At 36.4% G+C, this 17,753-nt stretch overlaps 1 protein-coding gene across 2 annotated transcripts in view; it reads right to left on the reverse strand.

Moving 5' to 3' along the window:
- Nucleotides 1–17,753, reverse strand: part of CDH6 (cadherin 6) — a 127,320-nt gene that overhangs the window by 12,990 nt on the left and 96,577 nt on the right. For both annotated transcript variants that reach the window (XM_030332038.2, XM_030332047.2), the window contains 6 exons: nt 16,152–16,446; nt 12,808–12,927; nt 10,654–10,821; nt 8,350–8,537; nt 6,013–6,266; nt 419–555 (listed from right to left, as the gene is read on the reverse strand). In XM_030332038.2, coding sequence (XP_030187898.1) covers nt 419–555; nt 6,013–6,266; nt 8,350–8,537; nt 10,654–10,821; nt 12,808–12,927; nt 16,152–16,446 — 1,162 coding nt within the window. The remainder of the gene's footprint in view (nt 1–418; nt 556–6,012; nt 6,267–8,349; nt 8,538–10,653; nt 10,822–12,807; nt 12,928–16,151; nt 16,447–17,753) is intronic.

Consider the following 17,753-nt stretch of genomic DNA (forward strand, 5'->3'; position numbering starts at 1 on the left):
CCAGGAGATAGATATCTGAGATATTTCTAAGTAATGCCTACAGTTTTTAATATACTTGATTCTCCTCCCCACCAATCCTAACCATGAGTTCATTTTTTCAGCTGCTTCTGTAATGTTCTGATTTATAAAGCTTTTTGGAATTGAATCCCATATGTACCAATTCAACCTCATCTGAGAGGTACATTCTCATGTTATTATTTCTGAACTACATAACATCCACAGTTGCCTCTGCATTTGTGAATGAATGAGCACATGCCTAGAAGAAACATCACTACAAATCATTACAGGGCTCTTTCCCTCAATAGGTATCGAATAGGATATCAGTACATGGTGACTAATTTCAGCGTTGCTTCACCAGCCCTTGCTGGGACACTCACTCCATCAATTGGGGACAGTTGCTCTGTGAGGTTAGACTTACTGATCTCTGTTGCTATTACTGTAATGTTGTGCCACAGCAATGTTTCTCGGTCAAGAAGTTTCGACGTAAAAATTGAACCATTTCCAGAATCAATGTTGAATATTCTGTCCATATCTGTGTGTCGATCAACAGAATACCTAAAAATGCAGAGCAGAATTTAGAATGGTTTTCTTTTCTTTTCTTTTTATCGAATGATAGTTGACACACACTGTTACATTAGTTTCAGGTATACAACATAATGATTTGGCAAGTCTATATGTTATGCTGTGCTCACCACAAGTGTACCATCTGTCCCCATACAATGCTAGAAAGGTCCTTGTTGTATTTGTTATTCTCACACCCTGCAACTATTCCAAGAATGTCCGTTACATGAATTTTTTCTACCTTGTAGCACATATCTGAATATCTATAACTTAATATTAAGTAAAACATTCTGGAAAATTAATTCTTTACAATTGAGATCCTAATGTAAACCCATTAGACAAGTTGCATGAGTTTGAAAATCAACAATGAAGTTTTTTTATATGTAATTTGTATCTAGTTTGTATATTAATACATTTTAACTCTAATCTTAGAACTTTAATGTATATGTGTGTGTTCATGTACATAAGTAGGGCTATTTGTCTAGTTTTCTATTATCCATTTTATTTTAAAATCATTATGTTGAAAGAAGCAAAAAATGGCTAGTGTGGCTGCAGTTAGTGAGGTAGGAAAGGGAGAAAGATGAAATTGGGGAGAGAATCAGAGGCTGGACTGCAGAAGAATGGGCTGGCCACGGCAAGGATTTGGGATTTGTCCTAAGAACAATGTGAATATACCAGTGGATTTTAATCCAAATCATGTTTAATAAAGATTGCTGGTTGAATTGAGGAGAATGGTTGGCTGGTGCTGTCCCAGCTGGTACAAGAGAAGAACAGGATTTGGGGAAGATCATAAGTTCCAGTTTTGATATTGAAGCTGAGATGCCCAAGGAAAGTTTGGGAAGCAAAAGAGCTAGATTGACAACTTAGATTTCCCGTTCAATTGTCTAGGAAGAGAAGGTCCAGTGAAGGGAGAAAAATATTAAGGACAGAATCACTTAAAAGATGATGGAAGGGGGCACTCGGGTGGCTCAGTCGGTTACGCGTCTGACTTCAGCTCAGGTCATGATCTCACAGTTTGTGGGTTCGAGCCCCGCATCCGGCTCTGTGCTGACAGCTCGGAGCCTGGAGCCTGCTTTGGATTCTGTGTCTTCCTCCCTCTCTCCCCCTTCCCCACTCATGCTCTGTCTCTCTCTCTCAAAAATAAATAAACATAAAAAAAAAGATGATGGGAGAATGAAGACTCACAGTGCCCAGAACAGTGCCCAGAACAGTCCCAGAGCCGAGTCGGAACTTGATAACTGTTTAAGGAGTTAAGAGAATTCAACGAAAACCAAGAGGTATCTTAGAAATTAAAGGACAGGGCGCCTGGGTGGCGCAGTCGGTTAAGCGTCCGACTTCAGCCAGGTCACGATCTCACGGTCCGTGAGTTCGAGCCCCGCGTCAGGCTCTGGGCTGATGGCTCGGAGCCTGGAGCCTGTTTCCGATTCTGTGTCTCCCTCTCTCTCTGCCCCTCCCCCGTTCATGCTCTGTCTCTCTCTGTCCCCAAAATAAATAAACGTTGAAAAAAAAATTAAAAAAAAAAAAAAGAAATTAAAGGACAGAGTTTTCTCAACACTGAAATTGACGGAAGACTAGTAAATTTTGAGAAATGTTATCTTCTTTATAAATTTATTACTAGTTTTGAGAATAGCTATATATGGGGAAATATGTATGTACTCTGTTTTATGTATGGGATATTAAAGAGAAAACTCAGAAGAGAGTTTATATGTTAAGGTCATTAGGGGAAAGAATTGCCCATTTCAGCTAGATTCTGAATGTTGGCTCAGTAGAAATACAATTAAGTAAATGACCTAGCTACTCATACACATGTAGAATTATTATGAATGCTCCAAGAAAAATAAACTCTTGTTACTAACTTGTAGTTTCTATTTCAATTGATTATTTTGCTTTAATATAGAACTGGTGAATTATCTTAATAAAATATATTTTTGTCATCTATTAGGGGTCTAAATAAAGTAGATATTTGATTATTGTAGGCTATTTAGACCTGATATTAAAGAGAATTAATGAAGTTCAAAAAAGCTATATACCTTTCTATATCTCTATCTCTATCTCTATCTCTATATCTGTATCTCAGGCCACCTCAGAATTTTAATGTTAGTGTATATAAACCTAGTATTTTATTATTAAGTGTTCATCTCTTACAGATGAAACAGCTCTTATTTTTGCAATTTGTGTCATGAATCAATGTTTATTAAGAATTTAGGCAACAGCATTGAACTTGATCAACTGCCTTCATTTTTAATTTGAGAATGACAAATATTTATAGCACATAATTAATTTCCCAAAAAGGAAATTTCAGTATTCATAGACTCTTTAAGAACTTTAATCATTGCCTACATTTTTTGCCTATGTTTTTTCCTTCATGAAAAAATTGAGCTTAAGATGCACTGCTTATTGTCCTTACAAGCTCTTACAATTATATACAGCAGTAATCTTTTCTTGTTATTTGTTTTCTTCTTGCTATACTTTTAAGTTTTACAAGCAATACTTTCCAGTCAAGTCTTTGAAATAAAGGGTACAGGGTGAAGAATTGTTAGTTGGAGGCAGTAACTATTTAAATACCAAAGAGAAAGTAACTATTTAAATACCAAAACTGTATATGAGTTTCCCCCTTAATTGGGAGATTTAAAAAGTAATAGGAAACCTCAGATTTCTACATTATTTAGGAATGATGTTTGCACATGAACCCTTATTTGTTTGTTGTTTTTTTTTCCAAAGTAATTTCAATTCATATCTAGTATATTTACTGTCCAGTCATATTAATTGTAGTCATAACAGATAAGAAACAAGGTAATCAATCTTAACATGATTATAGCAGATTATTTTGCTAGGTAGCTCTCCCCCCCCCCAATTTATTATATTCTGTGATTCAATAATTTGTCTTCTAATGTATCCTCTCAAGTCAGGGAGATTTTAGGTCAGGAAAGGAAGTATGTTTGCAGGTAGATTTTTCATAATATCTATTCAGAGTGACATTTTATAATACCCTTTCATGGAAGTCAAGGGACATTTCTGATACAGTTATTGGAAGAAAATTATTTTATGTAATTAAATAATTAAAAACTTGTATCTGCATAATGATAAATCAATGTTTGGGGGAGGAGATCTCTAGTATTAATTGTGTACTTAACATTGTCTAGCACCTAGTTGTTCAATATTTACATCTTGGATAACCAAAAACTATGTGTGGATATACTTTCCCAATATAAGAACAATTTTATCCTATAAAAGGACTTATTGGAATATGCATTTATATACCAATATATCCTTACTTTATCCTTACTGGTATTTTTATCCTTAAATCTATATCTATATATGAAATCCATATGTACCAAGAAAAGGCTGGCATAGAAAACTTTAAAATTAGCTGACAGCCAACCCAGTCTGACAAGCTAGCTACTTCCTTTAATAAAACATAAAATAATGCAGTGAGTTAAAATGGTATTCATTATAAAAAGTGAAATAGACATAAAAATGCAGCCTAAATTCCCAGGAGACATTATCTCTTTCAATTAAAAACATGTTGAATGATCAAAGAGGTAACAAAGCTCATATTTATATAAACTTCCAGCATTAACACTTTTAAATTAGTCTTGACATTGACTTGCTGAGATTTTTTTCCTTACACAGGACAAACTCCAAGTGACAGAATAGTTGTGAAAGTACTTAAAATTATCTGTGTTATACAAGCAAAGGCCATCATTCATTTTCCTTATTAATAATATGAAATGTATATAGAACACTTGATCCACGGAGCTTACATGTGGCTGCTTTGGGTTGACCATAGTCCAATTCAAGGAGTCTATAGATATTCCAGTAGGATGACAAAACAACAGAGTCTATTTTCCCAATGATTTAAAACTATTCCCTGAAAGTAAGTCAGTGCATTTTTGTGTTTTAGATGTGGGACTTGCTATCAGGTTTCATTTGAACAAAGGGCTCATGGTTGAAAAGTTAGAAAATGCCTTAGAACCTCAAAATCTTTTATCTGCAGTAATATTTTTCATGCAGCAGTCAGTGTGATCCTCTTTAAAAAATTAGGTTTAGATTAGGTAATACTCCTATTCAAAGCTTTGCAGTGGTTTCCTACCTCAATCAGAATAGAACTCAGTCTTTACCAATATCTTCAGATGTCCCTAGGACCTGCCACACTTACCACCTACCAAACCTCCTGTTGCCTCAGACCTTCCCAACCACTCCCCACCTTGCTCACTTTCTTCTAGCTTTGTAAGCTTCCTTGCTACTCCTCTTCATGCCAAGCAAGCTCTGGTATCAGACCTTACCCTCATTTCCCCCTCTTCTTTGGACATTCTCCTCCCAGATTCACCATGGTTCATCCTTTCATTTCAATCAAATCTTTACTCAAATGATTTCCTACCATGGGCAAGCCTGACCATGCTATCTAAAATAGTACCCCAGATACTCTTTGTTTCCATACTCTGCCTTATTTTACTGCTTACAATGTATTTCACTTGAAATATTACATATTTGTTGTTTGCCTATTTCTGTCTTCCCCAATTAAAATGTAAGCTTAGTGAGATTAGGACTTGATGTTGTTCTCTATTGTATCTCTAAAGCCTAGAACATGCCTGGCATAAGGCAGGTACCCTGATCAGAATATATCTGTGGGCTCACTGGCAAGAGTTCCTCTAGTCTACTTACTTTTTTTTTTTTTTTTTTTTTTACAGGGGATAATTTACACAATAATATTCTTATTTAGCAGTTTTCTCATCTAGTCAAGTAAGCTACTGACTAAAGCCTGGAAGTTGTTGACTCCAGTGCCTTCATGATAAAATTCTAGAATACTGAAGCATCTGTGATTTCAAAGAGCAATGAGGTTTTCTTGCAGCATGATTTACAGCTAAGGTATTAGGAATGTATGGGGAAAATAGAGCTTGCTTACATAGTATAAATTAGGATTCAGCTCTATTAATTTCCCCAGGATTTCGCAGACATATATCATGAAATGATTCTTATTTTTATCCATGTCTGAAAATGAAAATAATTACGCGTCCAAATGGAGCATAATTCTGCCTCTAAGTGTTACAGGATAGATTCTTCCACACTTGAAAAACAGACTATTGGCCCGGTGTCTTGTTTATTAAAAATCACAATGCTCTCTCCATGCCACTGTTTGACAAATCTAAGATCTTCAAGAAAAATTCCAGGCCATTCTGTTCTATTACCTTATACCATTTTCATGTAAGCAGTAAGCTCCTATAGATCATTTTGTGTCCCCCCCCCCAAATTTTGTGGGTTTTTTTTAGGCTTATGCTGCTGCTAAAACAATTGTTGAGCAAGGAGAGTAAAGATGCTGTTTAGAGTCATTTTTCAGGAAGATACAAATATCTAATTGGAAGAAAGCATTAATTTTCTAACTTGCAGGTGATACTTGAATAGCAATCGACTGAAGTTTATGAAAAAGACATGTCTCAGAAGTGTGCTTACTTGACAGGATTCCTGGCAGCATCAGGATCTTGGGCTGTGACTGAGCCTATGGTTGTGTTTATCTGAGCATCTTCTCTTATTTGTAGGATGTAGGCCAGTTTGCTGAAGACAGGAGGCTCATCCACATCTTCCACCACGATTCTGACCGTAGCTGCATCTTTGAATGGACCCAGGTAGAGAAAGCGGGGTTCAACATGAGGATTGGAGGCTTCCACTTTGAGGGTGTACACTTTCTTCTTTTCAAAGTCCAAGACCTTGGGGTGGGTGGGGAGAAGAGACATATTTAAAGCAGCCAAGACACAGAAAGACGAGACATAAGGCATTTTTTAGTGCAAATCATGGGTAGTGAATGTGGTTATATTGCTTAGAGACATCACCACACAGTGTGATATTGGGCAAAGGCATGAGATGCCACACCATCCTGATGAAAATTGTGGGCTGAAACCATGCCCACTATTGCCTTGAAAGTGGGTGCAAGGGTGCAAGGTATAACGGACAGGGAAGAGAACCTGGAAGCAGGAGTCTTGTATAAAAAAGGACCCCCTGTAAAGAAAATTCTTGTATTTGACTAGAGGGAGCCATATTAGGGGCAAATTGGCAAATCTGACTTTGATTGAATACTTAATGAGTGTTTAAAATTTGCTGGTATTGGGCACCTGGATGGCTCAGTCGGTTAGGCTTCCAACTTCAGCCCAGGTCATGATCTCACGGTTTGTGAGTTTGAGCCCCATGTCAGGCTCTGTGCTGACACCTCAGAGTCTGGAGCCTGCTTCAGAGTCTGTGTCTCCCTCTATCTCTTCCCCTCCACCCCCCTCACGCTCTGTCTCTCTCTGTCTCTAAAAAATGAATAAACATTAAAAAAAACTTTTTTTTTTAAAAAATTTGCCAGTATCTGGACCCCACCCTGGATCATTAAACCAAAATATCTGAGGTGGGGGTGGGAATCTATACTTTTAAATACCTCCCCCAGTGATTCTAATGTGCAGCAGAATTGAGAACCACAAGTTTGCATCATGACTTCCTCTTCCTCATTCAGATAAAATAGATTTAATTTTTTTTTTTTTTTTGCATGTGCATGAGTTGATAAAATATTCCAAGTGATATCCTGATAAGGGCATTGGGCTAATTACTTGCCAACGAAAGTAATGATCATTGTTGTCAGAGGTCTTTAGAAAAAGTATCTCTGCTTCTGGAGACATAGTGAATCCAAATGCTTATTGCTGACTTTTAGTTTTAGATGATGATATGACAAGGCTCACTAGAAACACAATTAATCAAGACATTAGTGAAAGTGATTTAGTCGGCTAGGCAAAACTTCAGTTTGAATCTGATAAGGCACTAAGAAAATTAAAAAGGTTAATGCACACTAATGGGCTTCCTAATTATATTATAGTATAAAACATTGGTCTGGATGTCGCTTAAACATGTTTTATTGTGTTTCCAGGTATTAAGACATGTAATTCAAAGCTTAAGAGGAAAGGATTTTCTTGTTATTTACATCTACCTGTGCTTATTTTTACCAGCAAGTATGCTAAAGGAGAGAGAAAATGTTATATCATACATGATAAAAATGCAGTTATTAAAAAAACTCACCAAAAATAACAATTTTTAGCTTTGAAGCACACAGTTTATTGGTTTTAAATTTTTGCCATACTTCTGTGTACTGCTCTGTGATGCTAGACAATTTGGGGGGGGGGGGTAAATAGTGAATAAGTACATAGGACAAAAATTGGAATTCAGAAATATAAAAAAATTATTATTGTGTTCCAAAAAGTAGCTAAACAGCTCATGGGAGATTTGTGTTATTTAATTTATTTCTGTGGTCTTTTTATATCCTGTCTTTAATTCAGGCTACCTTTATCACTGCTTGCATTACTCTTTTCCTTCAAAGCATGTATCAGAATTTAGTTACACATTTGTTTTGTTTATTTGCTTCCTTGTCTCTTTTCTCCCTTAGATTGGCAGTTCCGTGAGAGTGGACACCATTCTGTTGAATGTACCATTGCACCTCCTGCATCTTGAAGAGTGCCTAACACTGTCTATTATTCATTGACTATATTTACTTTATGTACTTTAATGTACACCATTTATTTCTATCATTTATTTACTTATTAGGAGGTTCTTAATAAAAATTTATTAAAAGCATGAAATAAATGAATGAATGAATCAGATTATTGAGGACCTCTAAAAGCCAACCATTAGACTTGGCATTAAAAAAATAATTAGTAAAACAAGAATCTAGAGGAATGTTCATGTGAGATATAATTGTCTCGGTTACTCGAGGACTAGAGAGAAGTGAATGTGCTCGTTTGTATGGTATTTAACAAACGGCATTACCTTTTTGACAGTAATAACTCCTTCCTGAGTTTCTTGGTCGGTGACGACATCGAACATGTCCAGCCCTTCTCCCTCTGTAATGCTGTACTCAATTTCGGCGTTTTCTCCCATGTCAGCGTCGCTGGCTTTGATCCTGCCAATTGGTGTACCCGGTGGAGAAGATTCAGGGGTTTTAAACTGGTATGTACCTATTAATCACCAGACAGATATAAGTCAAACACAGATGAAGGATACTCTATCACAATAAAGACAAACCCCATTTTCTAACAGTTCTTTCAGACATTACTAGGGATGCAGGCAGGTTTGTACTTTCCTTGCAATAATTAATGGCGCTCTATTCTCCTTACATCCTTACTTTCATGATTGCTAAGAATATTTCTTCTGTCATGACCCGTCTCTTTGCAAATGGAGAACACTTTTCTTGTCCTGTAAATAGGTCTCCAGGTTCATGGTATGATGGCGAGAAAGACTACGCTGCTAGAGAAGGGTGCAGAAGGTTTCAAGCCCCTGTTAACTAATCTAGCAGAAAGAACGGAAAAGAATTTAACCTGAACTATGACTTTAAGCCAATTACGAGGTATTTTTTAAAAGGGTTCTTTGTGTCTTTGCTAATAATAACTGAAGGTGAAAATAAATGACAGCGATCTGGAGAATGTATCCAAGTAGACACTCTCACCCATACATGGAGCTGGTCTGGCTGCGGTTAGGGATACAGATGGACACATTGAGAGAGAAAGCTCCTAATTGTTTCTTTAAGTAATCTTTCTTTTAAATTTCATTACAGTACTTTTTCTATGCGTAGGTTTCTCCCATTCTTGTATTTGTGTTGTTGATTTAAAACCTATATTTCATAAATGTGCACTTTCCCGATGTCCTCATGTTGCAAAATTAGTTTAAGGAGACTGCATGTGGCTTTCAATTTAGATCCGCCAGACTAGCATGTACTTAGGACAATAACGACAAAAAAGTGTCAGAACAAAACTCATTTTACTCTCACCCATTACATTTTGCCAACCATCTGTGCAAATTATTTTGGAAAAAAATAGACTATGACTAAATATCACTAAATATCACTAAAATATAGTCATTCAGTCATATTCAATCATAGCCCATTAAGTGTTGGGCTCATCCTTGGCAAAATGATACACAAGCCAAGTTTTTCCTCTAGAGTTATTCTTCTCTCCTGTGCTTTGGTATAGTATTCAGTAATGATCCCAAGCTATCCACGGAGAGAGCAAAGTGAGGTAGGGTCCCTGTGGTATTTAAGCGCTGATGAATCCTTTTGTTATCCTTCCCCAGGGAATTCCCATATTGAAAATTTCAGGAGGTTTTGGGGCGAAGTATTGCTAATTCTGATATTGTCATTTCAGGCGTCTGTGGGAAAAAAATTTAGGGCCAGTAAAACCTATCTTCTACCCATTACATCAGAAATTAGTTTTTTTTTTGTTTTTTTTTTTTTTTGCATTTAGCTATGAGTAAATACTTGAAAAAAATTAAAGAAAATGTAACAGTTCTGGTTGATCCATGTGTATCTCTATTATAAAAGAAGCCCATGTGAGGTGACCAGCATTGGGAAAGATATGCCATGATTGGGTAAGGTGGGCTTTCTTTTTAATGGTGAGCAGCTATTTTCTCCTGGAAGACAGGATTTAGGTAGTTTTCTTAGATCATGGTCAGAAAAGAATTTTGTTCTTGGAAGAAAAATTACATTAAAACCTGTACCCTCTTTCAAGAGCTTTGTATGAAGGGCTCTAGTATATTGCTTGATACAAAGTAGGCATTTAAGAATGTTGTTTTTCCTTCTTTTTTTCCTATCTAGCCATGAGAGTTAATGATTATAGTGATGTTTTTTTTGGTATCTCAATTAACCATAATATAGAAAACTATTTATGATTACAAATGGATTAAGTACATGGTTATTTCCCCAGTTGTATTTTTAGAAACAGTTAAATGATAAATCCTCCCTTATAAAGCTTTGTGGGGATTTAAAAGAGATTAAATGACTGATTAAATTCACAAAACATAAAGTCAATTTTTTTTCTTACAAATAGGAGCATTCTTGTATACGTATGTTCTGCGCAAGCAAATTTATGTCTGTGGTAGTCTTTTTAATAAGGAAAAATAAAACAATGGTGTTACCTTTACAACTATCACCATATTATAAATCATTCAACTACTAAAAGTATGGTTATTCCTAAGTTCATTAATATTGATAATTAATAACAATGGAAAATAAATATCATTCTTAAAGTTAGAGTTTTATAAAAGTGCACTGAAGAAATTCATTCAATCAAATGTTCCTACTCTGGGGAAACCGGGGAGGGTTGTCGTTGACATCAGTTAGCGTGATGTTCACCGTGGTGGTCCCAGATAATCCCCCCATCTGGCCACCCATATCCTTGGCTTGAATCACCACTTGGTACTGCTCTCTGTTTTCTCGATCCATGTTGAGCAAAGCTGTCTTGATGATACCTATGGGTGCGAAATTCAGAAATGGAAAGGGATGTATTAAAAATACTTTATCAAATCATTTATTTATGCAAACGTAGATGTCATCCACAATACTCAAACACTATACGGATGTAATAGGTGACATAAAGATGATTATAGATAGCCTTTATACTGAAGGAAATTATAACCACATAGGGGAGATAGATATATTTTAAAAACACCTATGATACAAGAATAAGTACAAGTCAAATCTGTAATAGTATAGATTGTAGGTAGTATAAATATCATGTGTTATAAGATAACGTAGCAAAATATAACTTGGCATGTGTTACAGTGTTATACTACCATAGCTGCTTGATAAAAGACATTTAAGTGTACTATGAGGAAATTGCTAAGGAAGTCATTTCCTTGAACTGACTCTTGAGCTTTACTTTACTGAATCAGCTAATTGCTCATCAAATATACCTCCCATAATGAACGTTCAGAGGATTTTCTAAGCCACAAACTATGGTCTGAAGAAAACACAGCTCAGTTCTCCCATAATTATCATCCTGTATGATCCTAGAGAACTTAAGTTTTCCTAAAGCTGATGTGAGCATTAGTTCAACTGGTCCCAGCAGCGACCAACATTCATTCTTATGTTAGGTTAATTTTATCTCTGTTGTTCAGTAGTTATAAAATAAGTAGTTGAAAGAACTTCTAAAAGTTTGCCTAATCTCTGTGTAGGCTTTATGCTTAAATTAACAACATTCTTTCAAAAATCTTTATAGGCTTTAAAGGCTTTCAAGGCTTTAAAGGCTTTATAGCCTTCTCTCGTAGCACATTCCAGTGCTTAACAACTAATGAAGCTGAAAATATCTTTTTTTTCTTTTATTTTTAACACGAACACCTCAGACAACAGGTCAGTTTTATTCCTATAGTCCTGGCTTCAGTGAAAGTGCAGCTGTGTCTGTTCTCCAATAACAGGACTTCTCTATTTAAATAGAGGAGATCACCTTAGCCTTTGTCCTTTACGTTGAATATTTCTAATTTTTCACCCTCATTGTTTTTCAACTCAACATTTTCTTTCTCCTTGGGATTCTTTCCAAGTTCGTTGCACCTCTTAACACATCAATTTCCAACTGGATGTGGTAACCTAGAAAAGTTTTGATTTCTACTAACAATAATGGATGCTTGGGAAATGTAGAAAAGGAATTCAACTCCTATTATGATAGCAAAAATATGTGTAGAATTTACCGTACAGCACAGACAATATTTCCTAAGAAACAATTCATCAGAAGATAGTATGCTACTTTGTGGATAAAATGCAGAAAAATGAGGTGTTAAAAAAAGAATTCCATTAAGGAATCCACTTTGTTTATTAGGATGCTACCAGCACGAGCTAGACAATGTCATAATAAAATCTTACTGGCTTAACACAGCTAACGTTAATTTTTTGCTCCTGCTCTGAGGAGGCCAGCAAGAAGCTCTGCTGATAGTAACAGACATCCAGGCTGGAGACCAAGGCCAACATTTGTTTCCATCCATGATCACTGTGGCAGGAGGAAAGGAATGTGGATTGTGCACCAGGTCCAAAAGTTCGGCTTGGAAGTGACTTGAATCATTGCCACATATACCGGCCCAAACAAATCTCATGGCTATATCTACCTTTAGAGCAGGGTAGAGAGATGCCAAATAACTAGTAAAAGAAGAATTGGAATATTTGTAAATAGCCCTAATGGCTATCAGGAGGTATTCGTTTTTAGGTTCACTCCAAACTGGAAGAAAAAACTGACATTGTGTAAGTTTTCTGAATTTACCCTATATAAGTAAAATGGATGAAACATCCATTGTCAGATTTCTGAATTAAAATGATCTGGATATCATGTTTACAAATATATTGCTGGTAAAATTTGGCAGATGAATCTAAGAATATTCAATTACACTGATTGTTTTTTTAATAAATTGTTTTTATTAAATCAATTAAAATTATGGATTGTAAAAAGAAGATCAAAAAGGAATTCTAACCTGTTTCTGATTCAACTGAAAAATAGGGCTGCCCTTGTAGGATACTATACACAACTTTAGCACTGTTGCCATAAGTTGGATCATCAGCATCAGTTGCGGTGACTTGGACAACAAATGTGCCTGTAATGACAGAAACATGAATTGAAAATAAATCAAGGACCCATGTAGATCCTTGATGCACACACAGATAGAGAAAGCATGATCTTACTTCTGTACAAAAGTATCTTGACAAAGGAGTTGAGAATTTCAGGATAATACTAGGGTTAAAAAGCCTTGGATTTATCGGGACGCCTGGGTGGTTCAGTGGGTTAGGCGTCCGACTGGTTCAGGTCAGGATCTCACCGCTGGTGAGTTCAAATCCCCACATCAGGCTCTGTGCTGACAGCTTGGAGTCTGCTTCAGGTTCTGTCTCCCTCTCTCTCTGCCCCTCCTCTGCTTGCACTCAGTTTCTTTCTCTCTCTCTCCAATATAAATAAACATTAAAAATTTCTTTAAAAGCCTTTGGCTTCTCATTCTGAAAGAGTGTGATCAACATTTATAAATGTTGTAAGGGTTAGGTTAAAGAGAAGCATGGGATAACCATGACCTTGGGTGGAACCAATTTCAACTAATGTCCAAAGATGAGATTTGATTGGACTCTTGCTATAGTCATTCTTTGAAGTTATCCAGACCTAAGTCAATCAGCATCTTGCATTGCTTTATCTACAGTGATTAGTTTCGGGGTTGTCCAATCATGAGGCCACTTGAGATTTTCTTGGGAATTCTGTGTCATGAGTGCTCTTTCTCCTGGACTGTAATGTGCTGATGTAGGGCCTGTCAATGCAGCAGCTATTTTGTGACCTCAGAGATGCCAGCCTGAGGACAACGCTGAATATGACAGAAAATTTCAGAGAAATAATTGAACCCAAATCAAACCATCTCAAAAGCCCATTTTATTTTTGACCTAAGTATGACTTAAGTCACTAAATACTTTTATTTGTTTAAACTAGTTTGAGTTGGGTTTTCTGTTCAATAAAAGCATCCTAAATGATAAATCTATCTGATAATTCTAAGAGTTTGAAAGATCTTGAAACTTAAAAGAGGTAGTGTTGGATTAAAGAATTATTAGAATACTAGAAAATTCACATCTGGAACCTGTAACTCCAAAAAAATTATTATAATTACATGCACAGAGAAGGCAATGATGTTTTAGATCAGCATTCTTGTTTTAAGGACTGCAGTCACCGAATAACCTTCAAAATATTCCTGACCCCCGTGAAATTCCACACAGATTTTTATGTGTATGCTTACATGTTTATTTCACTGAAGAGAAGATCCATAGATTTTATTGGATTCTCAAAGAGATCTGTGACTTCCAAAAAAGGGTAAGACCTTACTCTGATGAAGATCATCTTATGGCTGACTTTTGATATTCATATCAGATAAACAGTAAGCATACTGTTGGAGTTCTCCTGTCCATGGGAAGGACAGGGAAGTTACGTTCAGGGAATATTAGAAGTTTTACATTGCTTTTGTAATATCTAACCCATCCCGTTTGTTGAACAAATATATTGTACTGTGGTGGATGCTCTGGATGTTAACATGTTGGTGCATGAGGTCGAACACCCATCCTTGTAATTTGGGAAGGAAGGTGGGGACAAAGCATTATATGACCTCAGAGCAAGAGCTAATAGTAGTTAACTGACACCCACATTCTTACTTGACATCAATATAAAATTTGAGTGCTTTTATAATATGGTTATCTAGATGTTTTGAGCACCTGTTAGTTGTCAGATATTGTACTGGGGGCTCTGCCCTTGTTTTCTTATTTCATCCTCATGGTAATCCTTAGCTGTTGACATTTATTATTTATTTTTTGTAGATATGAAACTGAAGGATCAGAGACATCAAGATGCTGCTTATTAGTAGAGTTTCAAATTCAGGTCTGTTTGACACCCAAAGCCCATTTATACCACCATGCTGCTATCCCACTTTGTAATGTAGGATTAAGATGCCTTTTTGTATGATAATAATGACGTGTTCATTTATGATAATGGTTAATATGAACATAACTGTACCTGTGTGCAAATTAGAAAGAGCCTTCCCTTTCTTAAGACATGTTACGTCCAGCTGCCCCCAGATATTTGTAATACATACTTAATTCTAACATAGTTCAAAAGTGAATGGCACCCTCTATAGTTGTGGGGGTGACACCTTGCACATCAAATTTTGTTTTCTGGAAACTGTTTTGCTGGGTGGTGCTGATGTTGAGACTATTGCTTATTAATTGTTCCTTACTTTTACCACATAGAGGAAAAATATTTTTTCCTAACAAATCTTCCTCTTAAAAGAGTTTTAATCCCTCTCTTTTGCTTGGCTGATGGTTTGTGATTTTTCTGATGAAACAAAGTGGTTTTAAGTAATGAGACAAGCAGCTTCTTGATGAGAAAGATTTAGATGGTTTACAATCATTTCCATGGATTAGGTTTTTCTAAGTCTTGGAACTGTGACCTAAAATGCCTCTGATATCTGACTCATAGAATTATAGAAGAGTTATTATTAAGTAATTTAGCCCTTTTGAATTTGACACCGAATGAAAATAAAAATAACCCTTTATTCAGGTAGCTTAAAATTTGTCACTGTTTCCCATTAAGTATTTTAATACGGCTAAGAGTGATGTCAGTAGGATTTTTTAAAATTTAAATTGTGTTGACCTCCCAATTTAAGCAAATTAGAAGCATACATATTAACTTTAAAATTGGTAGTAGAATTGTGCACAAAATATTAATTCATCATACTAATGTCATGAAAATCTCTTAATTTCCATCACTTAGTAAAGGATACATCCCCTAAACAACCCCTGCATAATTATGGATTTTTTTTTTAAGTTTTCTTTGAGTCTCTTTCCCAAACACATATTTACTTAAAGCAACTGTCATTACTCTCCAGTCTGGAATGTAAACTCAGGCTTTTGTTTCACACTGGAGAGATCCTAACCTCAAGCCAAGTACCAATATGTGCTAAGAGAGGTGGAGAGGGCTGCTGTCTCTCAGCCTGAGGACCAGGGTGGGCACCTGGGGAGGCAGGAAGTAGATGAGATGATATCTCTTTCTTCCTCCTGTTCTTGCCTGACATTTTTTCATCCCTTCATCATTAGAGGAAATGCTGTTTTCTTATAATAAAATGAGACTAGAGTAATATTCGGAAACAGGTGTACTTGTCATAAAGGGATTGTTTGAAATATGATAGTTTTAGAATTTAGCATCTACATTCATTCGCCTCAGTAAATTTCACTCCTAGGATTCTTTATTCAGTTGACGTACTAGAGGAGAGACATCATGTGGTTGAAATCACATCTCACTCACCAACATCAGACATTTCGGGAACAGTGGCCGTGTAAACATCCTTGGTAAATATTGGTTCATTGTCATTGATGTCATGGATCTTGATGATGAATTCAGATTCGGGCTCCACGGGTCTCCCTGTCCTTCTGTTTATAGCTTGAGCTCGAAGGATGTAAACAGGTTTTTCTTCCCTGTCCAGCCTCTTGGTGGCCTGTATGTCTCCTGTGTTTTCATTGATAATGAAGAGATCTCCTGCTCCATCTCCTGAAAGGATATATTTAAGTGATCCATCTCCTCTATCCTGGTCTGAATGTAACTAGTGTAGAAAAAAAAAAAATTAAAGAAAGTAAAAGTCAAGCATGTGATTCTAAACTGTTTGTCTTGTTAACTTTTATTCATTCCTTTCTGAGGGAGGCAGGTTTGAGGGTTTTTTTTCTTATTGTTTACTTAAATCCTCAATAGTAATGTCATTCATTAATGAATATGTTTCCTTATAATCATAGAAATTTCTAGAACTGGAACAGAGCTTGTAAAAATGTAGTAATCCTTGTTTTGAAGAAGGGAACACTGAAGTCCAGAGTAATAGCAAAATGCCTAAGGACGTATAAACCTGGTTGGAATGAAACTCTTTTCACTACTTTCCTATTTTCACCATAGCATTCAGATTCTACAAATACACTCTACTGTTCACTTTTATGTATCTGGACATACTAGAGAAGTGACATGCTATGGAGAAAATAATTTTGTTTTTGTTTTTTTTTTAGAGAGAGAAAGAGCATGTGCTCAGGGGAGAGGGGCAGAGGGGGAGGGAGAGAGAGAGAGAATCTTTTTTTTTTTAAGTTTATTTATTTTGAGAGCGACAGAGAAAGTGTGAGTGGGAGAGGAGCAGAGAGAGAAGGAGAGAGAGAATTCTGAACAGGCTCCCCACTGTCAGCGCACAGCCCAGCTTGGGCCTCAGTCTCATGAACTGTGAGATCACGACCTGAGCTGAAAGCAAGAGTTGGACGCTTAATCCACTGAGCCACCCAGGAGCCCTAAGGATTTTGGTTTTTGAAACAGAGAGACCGGGGTACATTCTGACTCTATACTTTGCTATCTTGGTGAATTTAGGGAAGCGACTCAATCTCATTGAGTTTCATATGATGGAGTTTATAATCACTTTTCTGGGAAGATGTGATATTTATTTAATTACTTATGAAATTCAACTCAAAGCCTTTGAGAAACATCTTAAGTGTTGCCATGAACAATGCCTTGAAAATCCCTTTACTAGATAATTTACAAGGGCACTTAGAACAAGAACATTTAATACTCAGATTTTCATTTAATATAGGAGAGGATCTTCTAAAAAGTGGAGTCAGACTAAAATGGAATAATCTGCTTTATAAAATAGTGGGTTCCCTTCTCCTGAAGGTAATCAGGCGGAGGCTCTGATAAGATTAACCATCAGTGAGGGGCACCTGGGTGGCTCAGTCGATTAAGCATCTGACTCCTGATTTCAGTTCAGGTCATGATCTCATGGCTTGTGAGATTGAGCCCCACATCGGACTCTGCCCCGGCAGTGAGGAGCCTGCTTGGGATTCTCTCTCCCTCACTATCTGCCACTCCCCCACTCACACTCTCTCT

This window comes from Lynx canadensis, chromosome A1 (genome assembly GCF_007474595.2).
Source record: "Lynx canadensis isolate LIC74 chromosome A1, mLynCan4.pri.v2, whole genome shotgun sequence".
NCBI classification, from domain to species: Eukaryota; Metazoa; Chordata; class Mammalia; order Carnivora; family Felidae; genus Lynx; species Lynx canadensis.